Genomic DNA, 22324 nt, shown 5'->3' with positions numbered 1-22324 from the left:
CTACATCGACATGTGCAAGTATGTGCACATCTTTATCTACATGTACATCTACATGTTGACCGCATCTGCATCTACATGTTCATCAACAACTGCATCTACATCTACGTCCTCATCTACATCTGCATCTACATTTGCATCTGCATCTTCCTCTGCATGTTCATCTGCATCTTCCTCTGCACGTTCATCTACAACTGCACTTACATCTACATCTACATTTGCATTTACATGTTCATCCACATCTACAACTACATCTACATCTACATCCTCATCTGCGTCTGCATCTTCATTTCACCTTCGTCTTCATCTTCATCGACATCGACATCTACATATTTATCTGCAACTGCGCCTTCATCTGCAGCTGTATCTAAATGATCCCTAAATGTACATCTACATCTACAGTCACTGTTGAATACAAGCACAAGTGCTTCATCGTGTGATTTTGTTACGTGGGACGTCATGAAGAAGTCATTGTGAACTGATCAATCAAATCTTTCACATTGGAAGGAAAGCTTTTGATCAATCATTGAACACTTTCCGAGAGATTAATCCTTACTGGCCTTTGTCTTACTGTCCCCCGGACCACGACATCACTCATTTTGATTTTATGGTGCACCAACATGTTTAGCGGTAAGCATTCTTTTGGTGTATAGAGACAGCTGCAAAAGAAAATTTCACTCAGATATCGATATCGCTTCAACAGAAGCAACAGTCTCATTCTCATTCATTAGTAGGGTTGCCACGCAAAACTTGATACTTCTAAATTAGTGGGAGGAACATTGTATGACCTTCCTGATAACGACTGCGAAGTGGTATGGCGAGAAGTGTTGCTTGACGTTCTTAGGACTATCTGCAAAAGAGACTACGAATTTAACTAATTAAAAACGATTTTACGCTGTATGAGTCCAGCGAAACACCTAGGCGTGAACCGTTAGCTTCCTAAACTGATCCAAGACAATGCTTGTTCGTGGAGATTTAAATGACTTCTACCTAAAAGTACCAACATTTTACGGTTATCCATACATAATATAGACTTATCGTCAAGACCGTATAATACTTTACTCAATTCATGGCTGTAGTCTAGCCCTAAGTATCATGAATAATTTAGCCATGCGTCATTATTCGGGGCGGGGAGATGAGAGGAGGACTATGGTGGAATGTGGATACGACAAAAAGAAACCTTACTGAAGTTTGTATTTTGGATTTATTGTACATTTCTATTCTCTCTCTAAATAAAGCTGCAACTTTGGAAACCCTTTTCACGGGATCTCTTGGCTAAATCGCTGTAGAAAGAGCACAACTGAATACCTTCATTCGGCGTGATCAAAATCTGCTTCTCGTCTAACCCTGGAGATATCTTTGATCCTGGTTACCACGCTATATGCTAGTTTGTCTCATGTTTCCCTTTTTATTGCTTCCGTATTTTTCCACATTCCACGTGTTTTCCAGCCCGCATGGAGACCATCTTACTGAGCAAAGAAGGGCCTCACTATTTAAAGTAGAAAAAGACCATCTTAACTCAGACCTCTCCCTCGTTTTGTTATGAAGCTTCAGCACAGTAGTTATCACGGTACTGCGCGAACTGTCCTTTTCTTTGGGAATCATATAGCTTGGCATATTCCCAAATAGTTGCTACTACTCGCTCTAGCTACGTTACCATGCACCACTCGATAACAACGACAATCAGAGAGATTTTAAATGTTAAAGATATGTTTCGTCAGAACGTCTGCATTCTTTTTGTAGTCATTGAATAATCTCCATTTTACCGGCTGCAAATGCAGTAATTGCACTTGATGTAAACCCTACCTACAATTTCAATGACCATACCTATTTATTAACTACTTTTAGACCAAATTGATTACATAGATACATGTAGTACTTTTAGCCTGTCAAACACTTTTATCATGAGCCTCTGGCTCGGAGGACTGAGTAACCACTTCCTGTGTATATGACGTTAAATAAATTATCTTATCTTACTTATCTCATCTTATCTTATCTACCTTATCTATCTTATCTTATCTTATCTATCTCATCTTATCTACCTTATCTTCTCTTATTTTATCTTATCTTATCTACTTTATCTATCTTATCTCATCTTATCTTGTCTATCCTATCTTATCTATCTTATTTTATCTATCTTATCTTAGCTATCTTATCTTACCTATCTTATCTTACCTATCTTATTTTCTCTATCTTATCTTATCTACCTTCTCTATCTTATCTTATCTTATCTTAGCTATCTTATCTTACCTATCTTACTTTCTCTATCTTATCTTAGCTACCTTATCTATCTTATCTTATCTTATCTTCCTCATCTTATCTATCTTATCTTATCTATCTTATCATATCTACCTTATCTATCTTATCTTATCTTAGCTATCTTATCTTAGCTATCTTGTCTTATCTATCTTATCTTATCTTAGCTATCTTATCTTAGCTATCTTGTCTTATCTATCTTATCTTATCTACCTTATCTTATCTTATTTTATCTTAGCTATCTTATCTTATCTATCGTATCTTATGTGATCTGATCTGATCTTATCTTATTCAATGTAGATATTACAGTATATGTAACTTGATTGTTGAATTGCTCTTGAAAACTAGTACATGTTAATGAGTACGAATACAAAATGGATAAAAGCGTGTGGATTACAAGGAAAGGCTTACATTAACGTACTGAAGTTGTTGATATTGGGAAGGGTTAAACCACAGGATGTGCAAAGCTTGTTTATCTTGAGCTGAAATCTAATACACGCTTGAACAGTTATATGAAAGCAATCGCTGGAACTTGAGTCGCGACAATGCTCAGAATTCTGCGGATGTTTAGCGATGTGTGTCATATCTGTAGATAGGTGTTCACGAACACGCGTGGGAAAGTGTCGGGTAGTTTCACAGACATAGCAGGCATTACAGTCTGCACAAGAAAATTTATGCACGACGCCTGATCGAACCTCATTAGGCATAAGATGTTTCACACTTAACCAGAACAGAAAGAGATGGGAACCTTCTTAAAACAACAAAAATACACGCACTCATGATCAACCCTTTCTCCAACTCCATAGGAGAACCCGCGATAAATTACCGACTCGATGAGATCTTTATCGCTCCTCATCAAACAAAATAGATGACGGCTGTAATCTTTGTCGCTTTTCGGCCGATAGTTAAAACTCTTACCATCACCTTTCGACCAAAAGTCACTTGACCTAGGTGAACGGAGAGTTAAAAATTAACAGAGATCAAAAGCAGGCTCGCCCTCTTGGAGCTTTCGCACCAGACTCCTCCTCGCCGGAACGCTCCCGTGTGTGACCCAAAAGTGATCAGTCTGTTCCTGTGGGAAAAACCGTCCCTTAATCAGCAATTTCAACAGCTAAACAAAACGTTGTTTCTAACAGGTTGTATTGCTGCTTTGGTAAGCTGTTGTATAAAAATGTTGACCACAACTGTGGCTGTCGCTGATTGGGCATTTGTGTGATACTGTTATCGTATGATCACATACCTTGATTCATCAAAGTATAAGTGATGAAATGAGCTGGAAACGTTTGGCCATCGCAGCCACCTTTTAAGGATGGCTTCAAGTTTTCAAGTATTAAAATACTTTAATACTTTACTTAAAATACTTTTATACTTGTCCAGTTTTGACCCCGCATACCCTCCACACCCCCTTTGATTTGATCATTCTGTTTTTGAACAGTATAAAACAGAAACCCAATCAATAATCAAAGCTTGACACGCATTGGGTTACTACGTATTTGCACCATTTCTAGTCTTTGTGCGTCAGGCTTCCGATCATTTTAGCAAAAAGTCCACTTTGACTTATCAACACTTCAGGTTTGTCAAACTCCAGCACTCGTCCACCGTCAAGAACCAACACCTTGTCATAGTCCATGATGGTGTTCAGTCGATGAGCAATAGTAATGACTGTGGAATCCTTAAACTTGAGGCGAATGACTTCCTGGATCAGACGATCAGTCTTAAAATCCACATTAGCGGTGGCTTCATCCATGATGATGATCTTGCTCTTCTGGACCAGTGCACGAGCCAAGCACACCAGTTGCCTCTCACCAACGCTTAAGTTTGTTCCAGACTCTTTAAGTTCAAATTCGAGCTGTCCTGGGAGATCCCTGACAAGCGTCTTCAACTGTACTTCTTCCAGAGCGGTCCAAATGTCTTCATCCGAATATTCTGAGAACGGATCTACGTTTCTTTTTAAGGCACCTCCAAATAGCACTGGATCTTGGGTTATAACAGCCATAGACTTTCGAGCCTCTTGGAGATTGATGGATGCAATGTCCACACCATCGATTAACACCTAACACGCAGGGGAATGTTTGTCAATAGCCTGCGTAGCGAACGTTCCCGTACGAAGAGCTTTGTCTATATTCTGTCCAAGCGCAAATTTAAGCGAGAGCAAAAAAATCGACGAAGCAGGGGGTGGTGGGGCAAACGAGGGAACGCTTGCCTTTTGCCCCCAAACCCCTCGATTCTGAAAACCCATTAGCCAATAAACGGGACCTCTGATTGGTGCAGCGAGGTCATGTTGACTGACAAGTGTTCATCGGTAAGTTGTTCCGTTAGTTGATTTTTATCAAAAAAAAACTTGCAGTCAAACTTTGCGACCCTATGACTTAATACAAACAGAAAGCACTTTTTTTCCTGAACACTTGGGGTATTTTCGCTTTGAAACAAGTTGAAAGAAGTGCCGTCTTTGAGTTCGCACTTGAATAATACAACTTTAGCACTAAGTGAAAAGTTGTCAATCAATGAAAATCGATGAAAATCTGGGCGTTTTTCAGAATCGATCGGTTTTCGTCAATGTTTTAACTCTCGCTTCAATTTGCGCGTTGCCTGAATGGGAACGTTTGCTACACAGGCTAGTTTGCCAACAAAAAGTCGTCGTCTTTCTATGAAATATCTGAAAGTCATTCAGACTTGACGTCCAATTAGATATTTTAGCTAAAATCGTGCCCCCAAAAAGGTCCCGAAACGTTTAAAGGTATTGCCTCTATATTTTTCAGCTTCAGTTGTTCCCTCTCGTACTCGTAATTCCAGCCAAATCTTTGAGGTGTGTGTTTCTTGAATTAGTCGCCGGTATGGCCTAAGTAGGTACATATCGGGGTTTACGTTTGTAGAACTCTCTGAAGAAGTGTACAATAGTGAGGTGAGACGCTTCAGAGAATAAACAAGTCTGACGACTTTAAATCGCCGAGTGGAGCTCACTAGTTAAGCATTTAAAAATTGTAAGAAAACAAAAACAAGCTACTTCTAAATTCTGAACATTTGGAGAAACTCTGTGGGTTAGGCAGGCAGGCGTCTGTATCTAAAAGAGTTTTGCATGGGACTTCCCGCTTTAAACAGTCTGTAATTTTGTCGCCTTTTCTGAGGCTCACTTGAAACAGAACTGAAACCTAAGCCACGCAGGTGTAGACAATTTATTAGTTGGAGTGGTTACCCGCACTTATCTAATAGCTTGCAATAGAAACGCTCAGGCCCCCCAACACAGTTGTACAATGTAAAAACGTATTTCTTTGGCAGTTTTTTTTTTTAGAGCTATTGATTATTTCTCGTCTTAACGATTAACGTACCTTTCCCAGTGGATCTGGCATACGAAACAACGCTGATACCAGAGATGACTTTCCAGCACCGGTGCGACCCACAACCCCCACCTTCTCTTTACTAGAAACATGAACGCTTATGTCCCTTAAGACACGAGGTCCTCCTTCAAAGTAAATGAAACAGAAATCTTCTATGGTTAAGCTTCCTTCATTAGGCCAGGACTCTGGGGGTCGTTCCTCAGTGCTGTAACCGGGCTCAGAAGCGATATCAGTATACGTCATTACACGTTCGACGGACGTCATCAAGGTTTCCACCTCTGATGCTGATCGTACACCATATTGAGTGCCGTCTAATGTTTGCAGTGCGTATGTTAGGGCGAGTCCGGCCAAAGCTAAGGAAAGGAAAAGAAAAAAGAACTGTTCATTAAAAAGAAAAATAATCGAGAAGGGACAGCTGCCAGACTCCATTTGTGATCACAACGAGTGCATAAACTAGGAAACGAAATGTTAAGCTAGTTTCTATTGTTTCTAGCTCACTCCTTTCGATTCGATTTTTAGATGCTCTCCTTACTCGGACATTTTCCAGCACTTTCAAGTAATTAAAAATTACTTTAGACTTAAAGTTAATTCACTGATTTCCAGCCGAACTTGTACAGCACCACTAACGTCAACGCGCGTTACTCTTCCCTGTACTTTTGGTCAGCGAGAAAAGCATCTTAAAGAAAAACGAATAGAATTACACCTATGGAAAACAAACAAACAATTTTTTTCCCTTGAGATTTGTTCAGTAGAAGGATGTGTTTCAGGTTGAGTACTGACTGGGACTCTCCGATACCAAGATGGCCGCCACTGCAACAATCGTGACAAACACAGTACACAGCAAATCAAGGCGTATACTCAACCAACGATTAGAAGACATCACCATGAAAAACGCTTGTGTGTTCTGGTCCTGATACCTAGAAAAATAATCACACATTGCGAGAAGTTATAAACCCGAGTTATAAGAAATCAATAGAGCCGATGACATACTCAGCGACAGGAAAGCCAGCCTTAAACAAACTGTAAGGCGCTATAATTTGGGGAAGAAGTTTCAAGTCCTCTTTTTACCTCTAGGTCAAGCGCGAAATATCGCCAATATAGTTTAAAACTTTGTTCTCCACAAAAAGTATTCGATTCATTTCTTGCATTAATTTACTGAGGTATAATCGCATCGTAATACAGACTTGAATTCTATTTTATCGCGATAACGTTACGTGGTTCTCTGTCATTATTACCTTCATCGTGTCTATAACAAAATTCTCGGTCGTAATTGGTTCTCCACAAGCCTATTTGTCACGCAATCGGCGCGCGATCACGTGGGTGCCCAATTACAGGTACCAATTTCGACTCTGATTTCGGATAATTTCTTTGCAAGACATTTGTCCTAATTCAGGGAGTAATCGGCCAAGTAATTTCAAAATCGGACAAGACTGCAGCCCGAGGCCAATTTCAAATTACAAGCCCGATTTCTCTCTGAATTGAACGACACGAGGTCCAACTACTATTTAATCGTATTTATAACAAATTGACGAAAATTGACGTGTGAATGTGAACGCAATTGACGTGTGAATTGCGAAAGTATCCAGTTAAAAGTTTCCAGTTACAAGAACGTTTGACTTTGCATTTTCGTTGGTTGCATCTAAGCGCGAGCACATCTCGAGAAAACATGACTAGCTGAAAGTTTGCAAGACCGCGAAGAGTCTCGCACCCAATGTGTTACATCATTGATATTTGCTTGTCAAGTTGTCTAAATGAGCCTTCAAACAAATTAAAGAGTTACTATGTCTGGGGAACTCCTTGTTTGCAGTATAGATCATGTTCTTGTGACATGTCCGCGGTTAGATGCAACCAACGAGTAACTCGAGACTAACCATTTTAGTCTGTCCACAAACGTCTTCCTCAGATTTGAAGTGTGCACTACTTCCAGTCCATCTACCGTCTCAGTGACGTGTGAGTACACAGGACTGCATGTGATGGCTTCAATTCTCTTCAGCTCTCTGTAGGACTTCAGATAGAAGCGGGCGAAGTAAACAAATATTCCAATTATTGGAAGAAGGGCCAGAAAGAGCCAGAAGTTCGTTGCAGCGGGAACCAAAATGGCTACCAGGGAGAATAGGCAAAGTAAAACAGCTTGTAGAAACAGCGGTGGCAATACGTCGTCCATAGAGCCAATATCCTTGGAGAACCGATTCAGGATACGTCCAGCTGGGGTCGAATCAAAAAACTTTACAGGTGCCTTGATAGTCGCCAGGGTCATTTTACTGTGAAGGTTTTCAGCCGCTTTTAGGAGGAGGTAGTAAAAGGAGAAAGACGACACTGTCATGACAACAAGGGACAACGCCACCAAACTACCGTGAATGATATGAGTGTTCGGGGCTTTCTGTTGGTCAAGTGACATCCCTGCAATTCTGGACAACCACCGATTTGGAGCTAAGAGGCAAACTGGAACGGCATTCAAATAATTAGTACAACTGGAAAACATGTCAAGGAAATGTTGATTGCCAGAATTTAGTTCGTGCAAGCCACACTGGTGATCATTCATTAAACGTTGAGCTAATGCACACAGCTCACAGTCATTTGTGAACTTGTGAACGTGTTAGCTACTCCGAAATCTGCTTAGAGAGTTATTTTTCTTTTATCCAAATGACAGATTCTAGGGACTCTTTTAAGGTTACTTTAACTTTACCAAAAATCTGGCCAAACTAGTAGAATACCTCTCCTGCACAACATGACCCTGAGTACATTAAATCATGCAGCGTACTATACTCATTTCCTGGAAACAATTAAACACACAGTTCAGCTTTAGCTTAATACTTTTAACTTTATTTTGACATACGTTTGAGGCAATTAATTTCATTCCTATCCTACATACCTAAATTCAAGTTTTCGTTCGCTAGATATGTTGCTGTCTCACTATCGTCCACGTCAAAACGTCTTCAAAGCATAAACTGAATGTTACATATTACTGAGTGGCTACGATATAATTTATTTCACTTAAGAGGCAGACCTTGGAGTATTTTCAAGTTATAAACAGAATTAGTTTTACCTTGTAGTACTAATAGGGAAACTGCAAGCAGCACTATCCCGGAAACAGGCAGTCCTTGTTTAAAATAGTCCCAGTACAGTCTAAAGGTCACAGTTCCGGCACTCTTGGTCTCCTCTTCTTCCTTCAAATCAAGGAATGATAGTCCCTTAGAATCACAGTCTGACGAATCACACTTGTTTGTAAGTACCAGGGAGCTAGCAGTCTGCAGAATCATTTCGTCGTTCACATTTACACCAACGCCTTTATCCTTCTGTTTAGGCAAAACCGAATCATCAACGAAGGCTTTGTTGTCTTGACCTTCTCGTAGTCCTCCCACAAACGATACTGAGGGTTCATTTAGCACCTTCTTTGTGTTCACTGGGCCATCATTCTTAAAGGGCCCAGACAACGTGTGGTCAACTCTTTCCTTGTTCTGCAGATTAGGTCCAAATGCTTTGTTATCTTCTTTGAAGGCTGCATTATCTTTACCTTCTACCAATCCTTTCGAACACGAAGAGACCATCGAGTCTGTAGAAACGCGCTGCAGCGTATCAATGATCCCTTTGTCATCTTGGACTGGTTCAGCCAATGTCTGCTTGAGGGTTTGTTGCTGAGCATCCTCAGGCATATCGCATGTATTGACTGAGGGGATCGACAGACCTTGCAGCTCCTCCTTGATAATGCCTTTGTCATCAAGCTCGTCTGAGCTCGCATTGCTTGGGAACCCAGGTCCATCTTCACAATTCTCAGGCAATCCTGATACTCCCCGAAATGCTCCCTGATGTAGAAGTTCAGCGTATACCCCTTGGTGAATGATTGAACCGTTCTCCATCACAACGATGCGATCCACATCTTTCAAATATTGAATTTGGTGTGTGACTAGCAAACGAATACGACCCGCTAGGTGGCCTAGCATACAGCTCTCGAAAAGCCTTCTTCCTACTTTGGTATCGACTGCACTTAGGGGATCATCAAGCAGATAGATAACAGCGTCTGAATACACTGCACGAGCTAAACCCACACGTGCTTTCTGACCTCCACTGAGGGTAACTCCACGCTGCCCGATTTCCGTTAGGTCACCATTTGTGAAGTTCGTCAAATCTTTCGTCAACTCACATATGTGAATAACCTGCTGAAACCTCCCCTCGTTGAAAGGTAATCCAAACAAAATGTTTTCTCTTATGGTGCCAGAAAATACCCAGGGTATTTGAGGAACATAAGCTAATTTTCCGTGGAATGAAATTGTTCCTCTATGCAGGGGAAGTTCTCCGAGAATGGCTGTTAGAAGAGAGGATTTTCCACTTCCAACTGCACCTGTTATCGCTAAAAAGCTACTATTGCGAACGTTCAAAGTAATGTCATTCAATGTGTTGCTCAAAATGTCTTGGTTCCAGGAAGATGACGCTCTAAAAATCGAGACATAAGGCTCTTCTAAGTCCGAGTTTGTAGAAAATAATTCTGTCGGAACAGGCGCAATGATTGGCTCCGATGGAGAGTTGTCGGTACTCGTTTGAGCTTCCCTAAAATAGTCATCTCTTTGTGTGTAACTGAGTAATTGGACAGCCATTTTCTTTTTCTTCTCGCTTTTACAATTTTGTACCGCAAGGTCGCCGTGGGTACAGTTTTCACCGATTTCTTCGAACTTCGCAACCTTCTCCATCAGGAAAGTCTGTATTCTATCGAGTGCTACCTTGCTGTTCGAAGCAATCTGCATGCAGAAACTCAATTTGTAACAAAATGTTACTCGTAGTGCTGCAAAGCCTAGAAGAAGGATGAATATCGCAAATGATGACAAGTGGGTTCCAGTCAATATCAGAGTTGTCACTGAGACAAGGACAGCGATGGGATTCGTTGTGAAGAGAAAAACAAGTAATATTGATACAATCAACCGTTTTAAACGAATTATTGCCATCTCCTTCCTGTGAAACAGATTACAGAAAATGACATAAACGTGATGAAAAGAAATTGGGCGAATGCCAAATCTATATATAGATTAGCCTACAGCTAGGAAAATCCATGCCCCTGGAGGATGTCCAAAACAGTTTTCATGGTTGAGTTTTCTCATTAACTGACCGCCTGGTAATAAATAATTCATCGGACGCTGAATCAAATTGGCAAGCTCACAACGGCAACAACTAAAATGAGTGTAAAGTGAACGCTTACTACTTTTGCTAGAACTGAAGTCCACTACCAAAAGGGACGGTTCCTTAATAACTAAGTGTAGATGCATGATCAAATTTTTAAATTCGATCATTGCACCCACGTTATTTTTATAGATTAAGCTGTGGAATAGACTTCAGTTAATGATTGATTCTAGCCATAAGAATGAACAAATTCAAATCTTGCTTGCGAACATTCCTGTGTGCGATCGCCGATATGTTCATATTCCTCAGCTTTTAAGTATTTTTGACTTAAAGGAGCTCAGTCACGGTATTGTGAGTCATTTTGGCCACGAACAAAATTACCTAAAACTGAAAGGAACCTGAAAATAACAGTATGCTAAGACAGAAAAACACCAAAGGGATAATAATAAACCATAAAGGAACAAGGATGGCTAAGGATGGAGAAGATTAATACGGATTACAAACGACAAACTTGAAAAATCTAGACTAGCCTTCTCAAGATGCGCAAACCGTGACCTACTAGCTCCTTTAAGGCAGTGTCTTATCTTTTTCATGCTGGCTTACATGCAAGTTTTATTAAGAAAAAGTGATGCAGAACTATAATGCAATCCACGAGTAATGACGTTTACTTGCAGCATGTAATGATGCATCTTCCGAAACATACGTGAAGAAAATGAGACGCACCTGCACGGAATCATGTTAGTTGTATTCATCAAAACAAATATCCGGTCCTAGGTGATGAATACAACTCACATGATTCCCTGCAGGCACATCTCATACAGGGAACTGGGTATTAAGTCTCTGACGTTAGTTTCAGTAAGTATTACATCCAACATTCCCATCATGCCTCATGCGCCGCGTGTTTGTCGCATTGATTGTGTATTTTCTACGACATGGCATAAAATAGTTATGCAACGCTCTCTCGTGGTATACCATGAGATATCTCACTTGTCACTTGTATTTTCGTTTGGGATATTCCATGATGTAACACTGGAAACTTCCCATAACTAGTATATAGTACCTGCGGAGGTTGCGCACAATGTCCATGAAGTTCCATTCCCAAACATGCATCTTCACCGCTCGTATTCCAGCGATGATTTCATTCATCACCACAAGCCGTTTGTCTGTAAAAGTGGCCGCTTTCTCTCTCAGCTTTGCAACTTTTCTCGCCATTAACATTTGACAGGCGACTAAAACTACAAGAAACGCAGCGCCAACGAGCGCTTTCCAGCCAATCAGGTGCCACAGAATCAGCAGGCTGATCATTATTTCTAGCGGCGCTAACAGCATATAGCCAACGCTACACAAAGACTTTTCGATCTTTTGTGCATCATTGGAGACCAGATTGATAATGTTTCCAGACAACGTAACCTCCAGTCTACAGCGACTGAGTGAGAGAACCTGCAAAGCGAAACAAAAATGCACCGTAAACTGGACTACCCTGGAACTTCCAGATCGATTTTAGCTCATCAATTCTCTCATATTTCATGCGAATTATAACAGCTCACTAGGCTTACAAGCTTATTTTGAGTTCCTTTCTGCCTAATTATCAAGCAGCAATTTCGGACTGTTTGGTTTTGACGCGTAAGACGCCAACTGTTAGTTAATTAATTACACGTTGTTTGAAATGGTAATCAAGAAAGCCATCTCTATGGATTTTATCATTTGTCGCTTTTTTAAGTTTGAGTGCGACAATTCAAAACTGTGTGCTACAAAAATTATGCTCTAGGTCTTACAAAAAAAAAAAAAAAAACTGGGAGGGAGTTGATGACTCTAGTTAACATCCCCTAGCAATGCTTCGTCCTCAATGCAGACCATAGTCTCGATTTTGGTCACTCCAGTGACCATAGATTGAAAACGTGACAGAAAATTGGCGTTACTTTCGATTCTCACCAAATTTGGACAGTGGGATGATCTCATCATTAGCCAATAACAGGCCTTTTTTCAGCTCTTTTCGTCATATCCCCCCTTCGGGAGATTTTTGGAAAGTTAGCTAATTAAGTATGGAAGCCAACGTAATGGCGGACGCTCTCGGCGAAATGTTTATTTGCTCAAAATTGGGGCAAAATCTTTCGGAGATGGAAGTCAGGACATTTGTAAGGATACAGAAAGTAATTTGGGACCAGTTGCTGGCTTCTAAGGCTGAATTTATCCAGAAGTAAGCTGTATTTTCGTTTTCGTGCCGAAAGCCACGCGGTGAAATATTATCGGTTTGTTATGCTGTCCTGTTCTGTTTTTTCTCTTGGTCTTTTTTCTAGCCTGCCGAGGCCATTCTTTCGTCTAAATCAGTTGAAAAAAGTTCGAAAATGATGTTCCCATTCAAGTTTAAGCTCTCAGGTGATAATTCTGGAGTTTTTTGGCCGAAACGTCGGCTTTGTTATGTCCGTGTTTTTCGGTTGCTATGGGCGACCGTAGTGTCCTTTGTTAGGTCAAGCCTGGGAAGTGAGGTCGCAAAAAAATTCTAATTAATTCTGGTTTTGTTCGATTTCGCTGAAATTTTAACACGATAAAGCTGGAATGTTAAGGAATAGATTTACGTTCTACCGATGTGTGGTAGCTATTAACACTAAAGTGATATATCGCTTCGAAGTCAGGGTTTTGAAGAGATTTTGTTTGCAACGTGTGGGTTCGGCGTGATTTTGTAATCGGAGGATTTTGTTGACCCCGAAGGAAAAAATATCCCGAAAAGGTCATTTCATCGACGATTCAAACGAATATAAATATGTATATGTTCCGAGCTAACTTTCTGGTGAAAAAAAATATTTTTGACGAGCGCGGGGTTTTTAATTTTTTTCCCGCGAAGGAAAGGGACAACGAAGAGATATATATTATTTAATTAAGGTGGTATGGTACCCTCAAATGGACCAAAAAGTCTGTTTGAATATGGTGAAGAAAGATCAATTGTGTGCTATTGCACTCAAGAAGAGAAATTAAATTTCTAGAGTTTTACTCAAAATGGTTGCTATGGAAACTAGCCACAGCCTTTTGAAGTAGTGTTTTATAGTATTGAGGCCAACACTTCCTGCTCTTTTTCAAAACAAGATTTGACTGTCAAATAAGCATATCATGTAAGTTTCTGTTTTGTTCTGTGCAATGAACCTAAGTTTTGACAGTTAACTCTTATTTTCAGTGCTTTTTACAGCTTTATTTGGAAATAACCTTATTTTTTACCACACCCAGTGGACAAATCATCTCATGTCACGTGACAGACCTTAAAATGTTACGATTTTTTTGGTTTATGACATCACGACACTATTGGTCTTTGATCATCCCAAGTTTCGGGAATTCTACTTAAAAACCTTGCAAAGTAGAAATGTTGGCGCGAAGTCAGTCGGTGCAAAAGTAAACTTTTGAGAAAAATGCACTTTAAGTTTCTTACATGAAGTATTAAGCATTTAACGAGCCACAAATAGCGGGGGGAGGGGGGGTGCAGATTGGATCTCGGGGGAGGGGGTGCAATGGTTGTTCTATTTTGTAAAAAGTTACCGCAGTTGTGGGAAATATTCCTTTTCATAAGGGAAATGAATGAGCCTGTGATGACAATTTGAGGCAAAGCTTTTCACAAATAATTATACCAATCGAGTTGTGCATGTCTTAAAAGTTTTTTTCTAAATAGTTTCGTTCATATAAGTTAAAAATAATCTATATTTTTGGTCACGTTCTTATAGTAAACAGTCGTTGCTATGGCCGTTGCCACGTGAAAAAACTTATACCGCTGTGTACTTTCCTTAAATTTCACACTCATCTGGAAGGAAATTCGGCAAGATCGTTTCAAAATGTTTTTGACAAGTCCTCAAGGGTCTTAAGTCCTGTATTTCCAAGAAATTGAATTTTTCATGAACATCGCCATATTTTAGGGTACCATACCCCCTTAAGCCTTGAATTCTCATCATGATTAAGCTTACCTTCTTATATATAAGTCCGATTAACGACACCTTAAGCTTCAATCCCCAGAGTTCAGTTAGAAAGTCATAATGATGCATCACTAACGCTTTTATCAGGCTTGTCATTCCCAAAAGCGCCACGTAGGTGAACGCGAACCTCATGTCAAGATCTGGCCCATCGTTCAGCGTCTTCAACACAAGCCAAAGACACAGAGGCTGGAAAACAGAACTCAACGACTCTAGCGTTTTTAACATTATCATTACAAGACGTGATTTCCAGGGAATAAGGTTGACCATTGCTTTCCACAAACGCGGTTTCCTTCCCACTGACTCGCTCCTTTTTAATTCTTCGAACCAATACGTCTCGGCTCTCTCCACGAGAACCTCAGCTTTGCAATCTTCAGGAAGATTAAACAAATCCTCCTTGGTCAGCGGTCGCGTGCTGCCGAGTTTTAAAACGTCATTCATCCACCAAAAGAATATGAGTGACAGCCAGTTTGCCCTATCTCTTGGATTTTGGCTCTCTGAAGGCCTGTCCGACATGTTTCAAAGAATGGGTTACTTCTTATTCCAGCACAGCGAACCTAGAAAGTTAGGCGTAGGTATTAGATGACCGGTTAACCCTTTTGGATTCGTAGGGGAAGGGGGCAAAGTAATCATTCATAAAATATAAACAAAATGAAGTATGATAAACTACTATGTTATTAATTACTTGTCTGACTGAAAGCTTGTTCCTAAAATGCCTTTTCGGCCACTTTTAGAACTTCTGAAGAAATGTAACTCAAGAATATGTTGATATGAACGGTTTCTGCGCCACCTTTAGGTACTGGGCACAACGTGGCATATGTCAGGGAATTTTGTTTTGTAAATGCTATCGAGAGCAGACTGAAGATAGAAGACCACATCGATTTGAATTATTGTGAGATCAAATGTAACAAGTAATCAGTTGCCTTTTTCATCGAGGTTGGTTATGATGATGAAGAAGAAGACGAAGAAGAAGAATACGATTACGACCACGACGAAGTCTACGACAACCACGACGGCGAAGACGAAGACGAAAACGAAGACGACGACGAAAACGACGACGAAGAATTAACGATAGCTTGTGATCGGTCCGAAAAATAAATTTGTCCGTTCATTTTAGAAACGCCGAGCTGCTAACATCCAAAATGATCCCTCAAGTTATCATTTAGATATTTCCTCTATCTAAGGAAATTAAAATAAAAGTCACCCTCGCACGCAGGACGTTGCACGTTTGTGAACTAGCCAAGCAAGTATGGTGATTGAACAGCGGCCGTGTAAGAACACACCAAAGTACCTCAGGAGCTACAGACGGTTGGGAAAAATATTATGAAGGATTTTTCTGCCCAATCAAGACCCCGCATTGGCCGAGCCTTTTGGAAATGGTGTGTTAAGAGTCGGTTCCCAGCACGACCGCACGACCTTGTAAACTTTCGTCGCGCCGGTTTCTTTTCCTCGCACCCCGATTAACTGTCCCAGGTCTCCAAAGATGCGCGGGCAGTATAATTAAAATTCTCAAATTGAATAGTCAGCGCAGCACTTCGCAATTGAAGTCAATAGGAACAGACAAGTAATAATCGAAAGAGAGTAAGATGTACTTAATTTTCTGTTAAACTTCGGTATCAATATTTCACCGAGACAATATGGGAAGTCTGATATGAGATCAAATCTCGGCGAATATCGGCATACGTTTCTGAACTTTAAATCGAACTACTGATACTAACGGGTAGCCTGATATCACGCACATAACTTCTTGCAGAAATGTTATTAGCATAGAACATACGGCTAGTCCTTTTTGTGTTGCTTTTTGGCTAGTTTTGCCGTTTATAGAAGGAAGAATTTTATACGGTTTAGTTAAAAACATATAATTGTGTTGTATTTACAAATTTTCAACACACAAAATTATATCCTTTTCAAAATCTCAGCCTCGGGTTTATTCTTGAAATATTCTTAAAATTTCGTGAATTTCGGCCTCGATATTCTATAAAATATGTTCTTATAAAAAGAAAGAGTGTATCGGGTTTACTGCTTATTTTGCCCAAGTTTTATTACATGAACACAGAAATAATAATAAATGAATAAAATTCATTTATTAACAAAAAGCTGAAATTACACTCGCGGAAGCGGCTCGTGCAATTTCAGCTTTTTGGGAAAACTCACTCGTGCAAATTAATTCCAAATTGAACTCGAAACCGTATGATTACCTATAACAATAATGATAATAATCATATCTATAACAAAATTCTGGATCGTGATTGTTTCTCCGCGTGCCTATTATTTTTAGGGAGTTCAGGCAATGACGACGGCAACGCCAAGGACGACGGCTGGAAAAAAAATGGACTTAAATTTTACCTTTGAATTTCGCAATTATCTAGAACTGTTCTGCACGCCGAGCGGTCTAAAACTCTACTCAAACTAAAGATGTAACGCTAGCGAATAATTCTAGAAGAAAATACGAAAAATTAGCCGTAGTGGCTCACTTTCTTCAAAATACTCAAAACTTGGTCATTTCACGTTGTTTTGCAGAGCACAGCAAAGAAATGTACAAAGATTTATAACGCACGTGCACAGCTATTGTTTTGCTCATTAAACCTTTTGTTTGACGGCGTTTTCGTTGCCGTTGCCGTCGTGGTTTGCTTAAGCTCCCTATTATTATTACGGCTTCAGGTCTTGTGTTCCCAAAGGCATGAAGAGGATTGAGCGAGTGAACCAGACATGAGCCTGAAAAGAAATTTAATATTGAGTAATTCTGACATTTGCATGTCAGACCACTTACCCGCTCTCAGGGCTGCTCGATAAGCCATGCGACATTATTTTAGTTGTCGGCAAAGAGCTGATAGTCATGGCCGATTATTTTTTCTTCAAAACTTTACAACTTAAAAACTCAGGATGCTATCCCCTTAAAGATTACGTTGAAACAGCAAACACACGACAGATAATTGCAAATCCCTTTCATCGACTTGGAAAACTCTTGACAGTCGCAGCTAGTAATCAGTATGCGATCATATGCATATTGCAGATAATAACATTCGATTCCTACAAAAAGGTTAAATATTATAATCCTACCAAGGATGAGTGAAATCTCTACATAACGGAACATATCCCATTCACACCAAAGCTTAAACATGTTTAAAAGCTGTTTAGTTAAGCACAGTTTAAAAGTCTTTTCGTCATAGAACAATCTAACTGAAGTTTGTCGACTTGATGTCTAGCATAGTGAATGCACCCATTAGAGCTTAGTAGAAACATGTCTAAAATCGAGGGTGCCAGTCATGTTTGTGATACTGATTTTCAATTTGTTAATGTGTTTAGTTGGTGTGAGAAAGGGGTATTATAAGACAACCATCAAGGCGGGGGGCGGGGGGGTGGGTGGGTTTCTTTTTCTTTCCTGGCTTGTTCACTCCACATTTTCAAGGGAATGCTTGACGAACAACTGAAAAGCTTCAACTCATGTCTATGTTCCGAACCTACTACCACCACTTTATCTCCACCTACATTATGTCCATGTTCATCTCCGTCTTAATCTTCATTTCCATCCTCGCGTCCATCTCCATATTCATCTCGATCCATCTCCATCTACATTTACTGTTGAATGCTAGCCTGTTCCAGACTCTGGGTAGTTGGGGAGAAAGGAGAGCAGGCGAGAGAAAAAACGAGGGAGGACTAAGGCCTTCTCTTCCTTTCCTCGTCTCATTCCCCCTCGTTTTTTCTCTCGATCGCCCTTTTTTTTTTCGCTTGCCTCCAACTACCGAGAGCCTGGAACAGGCTGTTGAATGTAAGCATAATTTTTTCATCCTATCATTCCATGTCACGTCACACATCAACATATCCGAGCTACGGTGAACTGAACAATCAAATCCTTCGCATTGGAATGGAAACACTAGTTAACCAATCAACGATCTCTTTTCGAGAGCTTTATCTTTCACTTAGCTAGTTATCGCCTTAACAGAAACAATAGTCCCATTCCCAGTGCAGTCGTAATTCAGTAGAGTTGTCACGCAAAACTTCTTGCCTCTAAAATGGTGGGAGGAGAATTGCGTGACAACATTGTGGTGTGGTGAGGAGCGTTGCGTGACGACCCTAAGCCATGCTTTCAAGAAACCACAGAAACAACTCAACCAAATAAAAGCGATTTAACGCTGTATGTCAGAGTCTAGACAACACCTACAGCTATGAACTGCCAGTTTCTCCAAAACAAAACAATGTTCGTTCGTGGAAATTTTAATGACAAAAAAACACAAAATTTACAGCCAGCTACTTACATGAAATAGGTTTATCGTTCAGACCGTGTAATACTTTACTTTATTGACCAGTCAGTCAGTCAGTCAGTCAGTTCGTCGGTCAGTCAGTCAGTCTGTCTGTCAGTCAGTCAGTCAGTCAGTTCGTCGGTCAGTCAGTCAATCAGTCAGTCAGTCCGTCCATCCGTCCGTCAGTCTGTCTGTCTGTCTGTCAGTCAGTCAGCCTTTCAGAAAGTAAGAACTTAATCATCTAGTGTACTAGTGTTCCACTCGATAGTTGGGGAGACCTTACGACATAGTTAAAACTCAAAGTCACAAAATCCGGAAGGGCAACAATTTTGCACTGATTTTCCAACATCAATCACCTTTTCTCTAATTAAAACCCAGTATCGATTACTGACACCCAAACTGTTCTGTTCCCTTCACTGCACACTGAATTACAGAAAGAAAAAAGAAGCGCAAGGAGTCAGTCGCTTCTATGTTCACCGCCGTTCTCTACTCTATTGTGTATGCCAAGGACAAACTCACACAGCTTACACGTTTTTAACCACTCTAAAACAAAAGTTGACAGCCTGATAGAAACGTATTCGAGAACAAAAACCTGTTTCTACATCTGACTTTAGTACTATTACCCAGCCAGTTTTAAACTTAAAAACAACTTGCTAAAAGTTCTGATCGTGACTACGAAACGCTACTCCGCGAATCACTACCTCATCCCAACATGGTTAAGCTCACGACTCAGCTGGCATAACACGCAAGTGCCGCAGAAATTCACCTCGCAGAAATCATTACACAGGCTTCCCTAGGAATACAAAAAAGTGCGAGTTCGTTAGCGTGTAAAGTAGTGTGGAATTATAAGAATATGGTCATTCACATGCTGCTACGCTACTCACTATCTATCACAGAATAGAACGTGAGTAGCGTAGTCAATCAGAGGACGGCATTCGTGATAGACCACTGGTAGATTTATACTAAAACTCGGTAGAAACACGGTACATGTTTTCAATTTCTTAAATATTATGCTGAATGTCTGCATGCGGTGCTAGAATCACAGTTGTCAGTGAAATGTTTAGCTGTTAATTACAATCTCAGCTCATTTCTCACCCATCAGTAAACTCTACAGACTTCAAATCTTAGTTATCATAAAAGGCGCCTCATTTCTAAGCTGACAATCCGAATTTTTAATGTTTGACCAATTCTAAGCTGGCAACGACCTTTCGTTTGCTAAAAATTGTAGCTAGCCTGTTATGACACCATCAAAACATTTCTGACTCTTATTATCTAATCAGAAAACTAACGGCAACACGCATATCTTTTCGGAGATTTGCACGCAAGCAGAACGGCATAAGACGTATTTTAGGTTAAAGAAAAAAAAAACTGCATTATCAGACTATCCATTACAGTCTCTTGATGCGAGACACGCATAATGCTCGCATTACGGGATTTATACCTTCATATAAGGATATGTTTACACAATTCTAGCCCTTAGTAACGTTTTCAATGTTATCTGTTGTGTAATGTTCGAGACTTCCTTTGGATAACCCTAAGTTTCATCTGAGAGATTTAGCCGTCAGATGTCAGTCATTTGTTTCGTTTTGCAGTGGTTGTGGTTAGCGGAAACTGAAAAGTTACCAGCGCGCATGGGATACAAGCGTGGGATCAGTGAGGCACTCTTAGCAGTTCGAGTACATTATAACAACAGTTGGCCGAACAGGATCTGTCAGTGTTCAGTTTCGTTCCCAAAGTGATATGAATTTCAACAAATCCGAAGAGCACCTTTTCCTTACCTAAAACATTACTGGAGCGCAGATTTCGAAATAAGAATAGTGGTCTTTTAAAGTACATTCCTGATTTATTGAAGTCGCACGGTCCCGAAAATTAGGTTCGTTTATTCCGGCCCTTGTATCATCATATTCGTGTTGCTTGTCTCTTCTAGAACCTCCTGACTGCTTGAGTAGACTGCCTGTGGATGTTATGTCTTGAAAATACGTATTTTTAAGCGCAAATTTGTTTCAGTCAAATTCGAGTTTGTTTTGCATCTTACTACGTCTGATGTTGCTTGAAGGGTTGCACGAAACCAAGATCATGGGCTCCTGACTAGACAGAGACAAGGAAATAAACGCCGTCGTGTTCTGTTGCTCAATAGTTTTAGTAGACTGCCCGTAGCCATCTGGTGTTGAAAATACGTTGTTGACATGAAAATTTGTTTTGAAGTCGAGTTTATTTTCGATCAATTGACATCAGTGACAAAGTCCGATCAATGAATTTGAAATTGTTCACGGAAGGGGGGTTACTCCCTGAAAATGTGGGCGGGGATGTGTGACGCACTTCTCATCATTTCTCTAGAGATGAATAAGACCGATGATAACAAACGTTTCGTCGAAAAATTATAACTGACTAGGGGGTAGAAAACGTGACTTGTGCGGGACCAAAATTGTCAAAATCTATACCCAATAACCTTGATGACTTAAAACTGTGACCTTCGGCGCCACTCATAGATATATGGCCTATATTAGGAAGTTGCTACCCCCCGCCTCGCCCCCCGGCTAGAACTTTACATTCCGGCTTGTACGTCGGAACGCAACAAGAGTGAAACTGGCGCTTATGTTGAGCGACCAACTTCAGTGAAACATAACCAATCCTGGTTGTTACAAAACCTCAAATGAACTGTACATCAAAATTCCAATCGCTGTCTGCAGTTCCTTTGAGTAATCGCTTACTTTAAAGGCGATGGCGGACGAGCATGGATTCTAGATTCTCTCATTTTCACACTATACTGAGATTCAGTCACTAGTACTGCAAGAGAAATAAATCAGGAGACAAAACAGCGAAAACTGAATGAATTGTTAAAACGTGAGTGACATACGTACCGGTAAATGCTTTCCAAGAGTTAAGCCTTGAGCAATTTTAATACGAAGCTGTTTCGAAGAAAGCCTATCTGAGAAGCGTCAGTGGTAACTAAGCCTGAAACATGATCCTGACAGGAAGACAAACAGGTCAAAGATAAAACTTTGGCGACCGAAATATGGGGCAACATTCCTTTCCCATCTGACCATAAGGCTACTATTTGAAGTTAACGAAGCCTAAAATCATCCAAACCATATCCAAAATGCCATCGATTAGCAGATACAGCTCCGCCTGGCCTAAGCCACCCAACTAAGACTTCGTCACGTAATGTTCAGACGATTTTAGGACCTTTTGCGCAAAAAAGGATCATGCACTCTTGTTATTGTTAGCACATCATAGGAGAGGGAAAACATTTGTTCTCCATGCAACCAGAATATATTGCACCAAAAATATCCACCGATAAAATTTATAAGAGCAATATCCTATGTCGAGGAAAAGGTCGTTGTTATTCATCGTGGTAGATGCAATAATAGGATGGTGAAAGTATCATCTACGTAGTTCAAATCGCGGACCTCTTGAATTTCGTATTAAGATCTAC

General features: G+C 40.3%; 2 protein-coding genes across 2 annotated transcripts in view; both read right to left on the bottom strand.

Annotated features, from left to right (window-relative positions):
- Positions 1-2462: 2462 nt before the first annotated feature.
- Positions 2463-22324, bottom strand: part of LOC145491236 (ATP-binding cassette sub-family C member 4-like) — a 43968-nt gene continuing 24106 nt past the window's right edge. Inside the window, exon 9 of the transcript XR_014049793.1 lies at positions 2463-2500. The gene's annotated coding sequence lies outside the window, so the exon portion shown is untranslated. The remainder of the gene's footprint in view (positions 2501-22324) is intronic.
- LOC145490519 (ATP-binding cassette sub-family C member 4-like) lies at positions 3758-21871 on the bottom strand. Its single transcript, XM_081469628.1, has 9 exons — positions 21750-21871; positions 14642-15204; positions 11758-12137; positions 9110-10532; positions 8635-8806; positions 7460-8030; positions 6369-6505; positions 5580-5941; positions 3758-4306 (listed from the first exon to the last, which is right to left on the bottom strand). The coding sequence occupies exons 2-9, from the start codon at positions 15161-15163 to the stop codon at positions 3758-3760; spliced, it is 4116 nt and encodes a 1371-aa protein (XP_081325754.1). The 5' UTR covers positions 15164-15204; positions 21750-21871.

The sequence above is a fragment of the Orbicella franksi genome, chromosome 6, assembly GCF_964199315.1.
Source record: "Orbicella franksi chromosome 6, jaOrbFran1.1, whole genome shotgun sequence".
Taxonomy (NCBI): Eukaryota; Metazoa; Cnidaria; class Anthozoa; order Scleractinia; family Merulinidae; genus Orbicella; species Orbicella franksi.
This window is presented reverse-complemented; position numbering and strand designations above follow the sequence as displayed.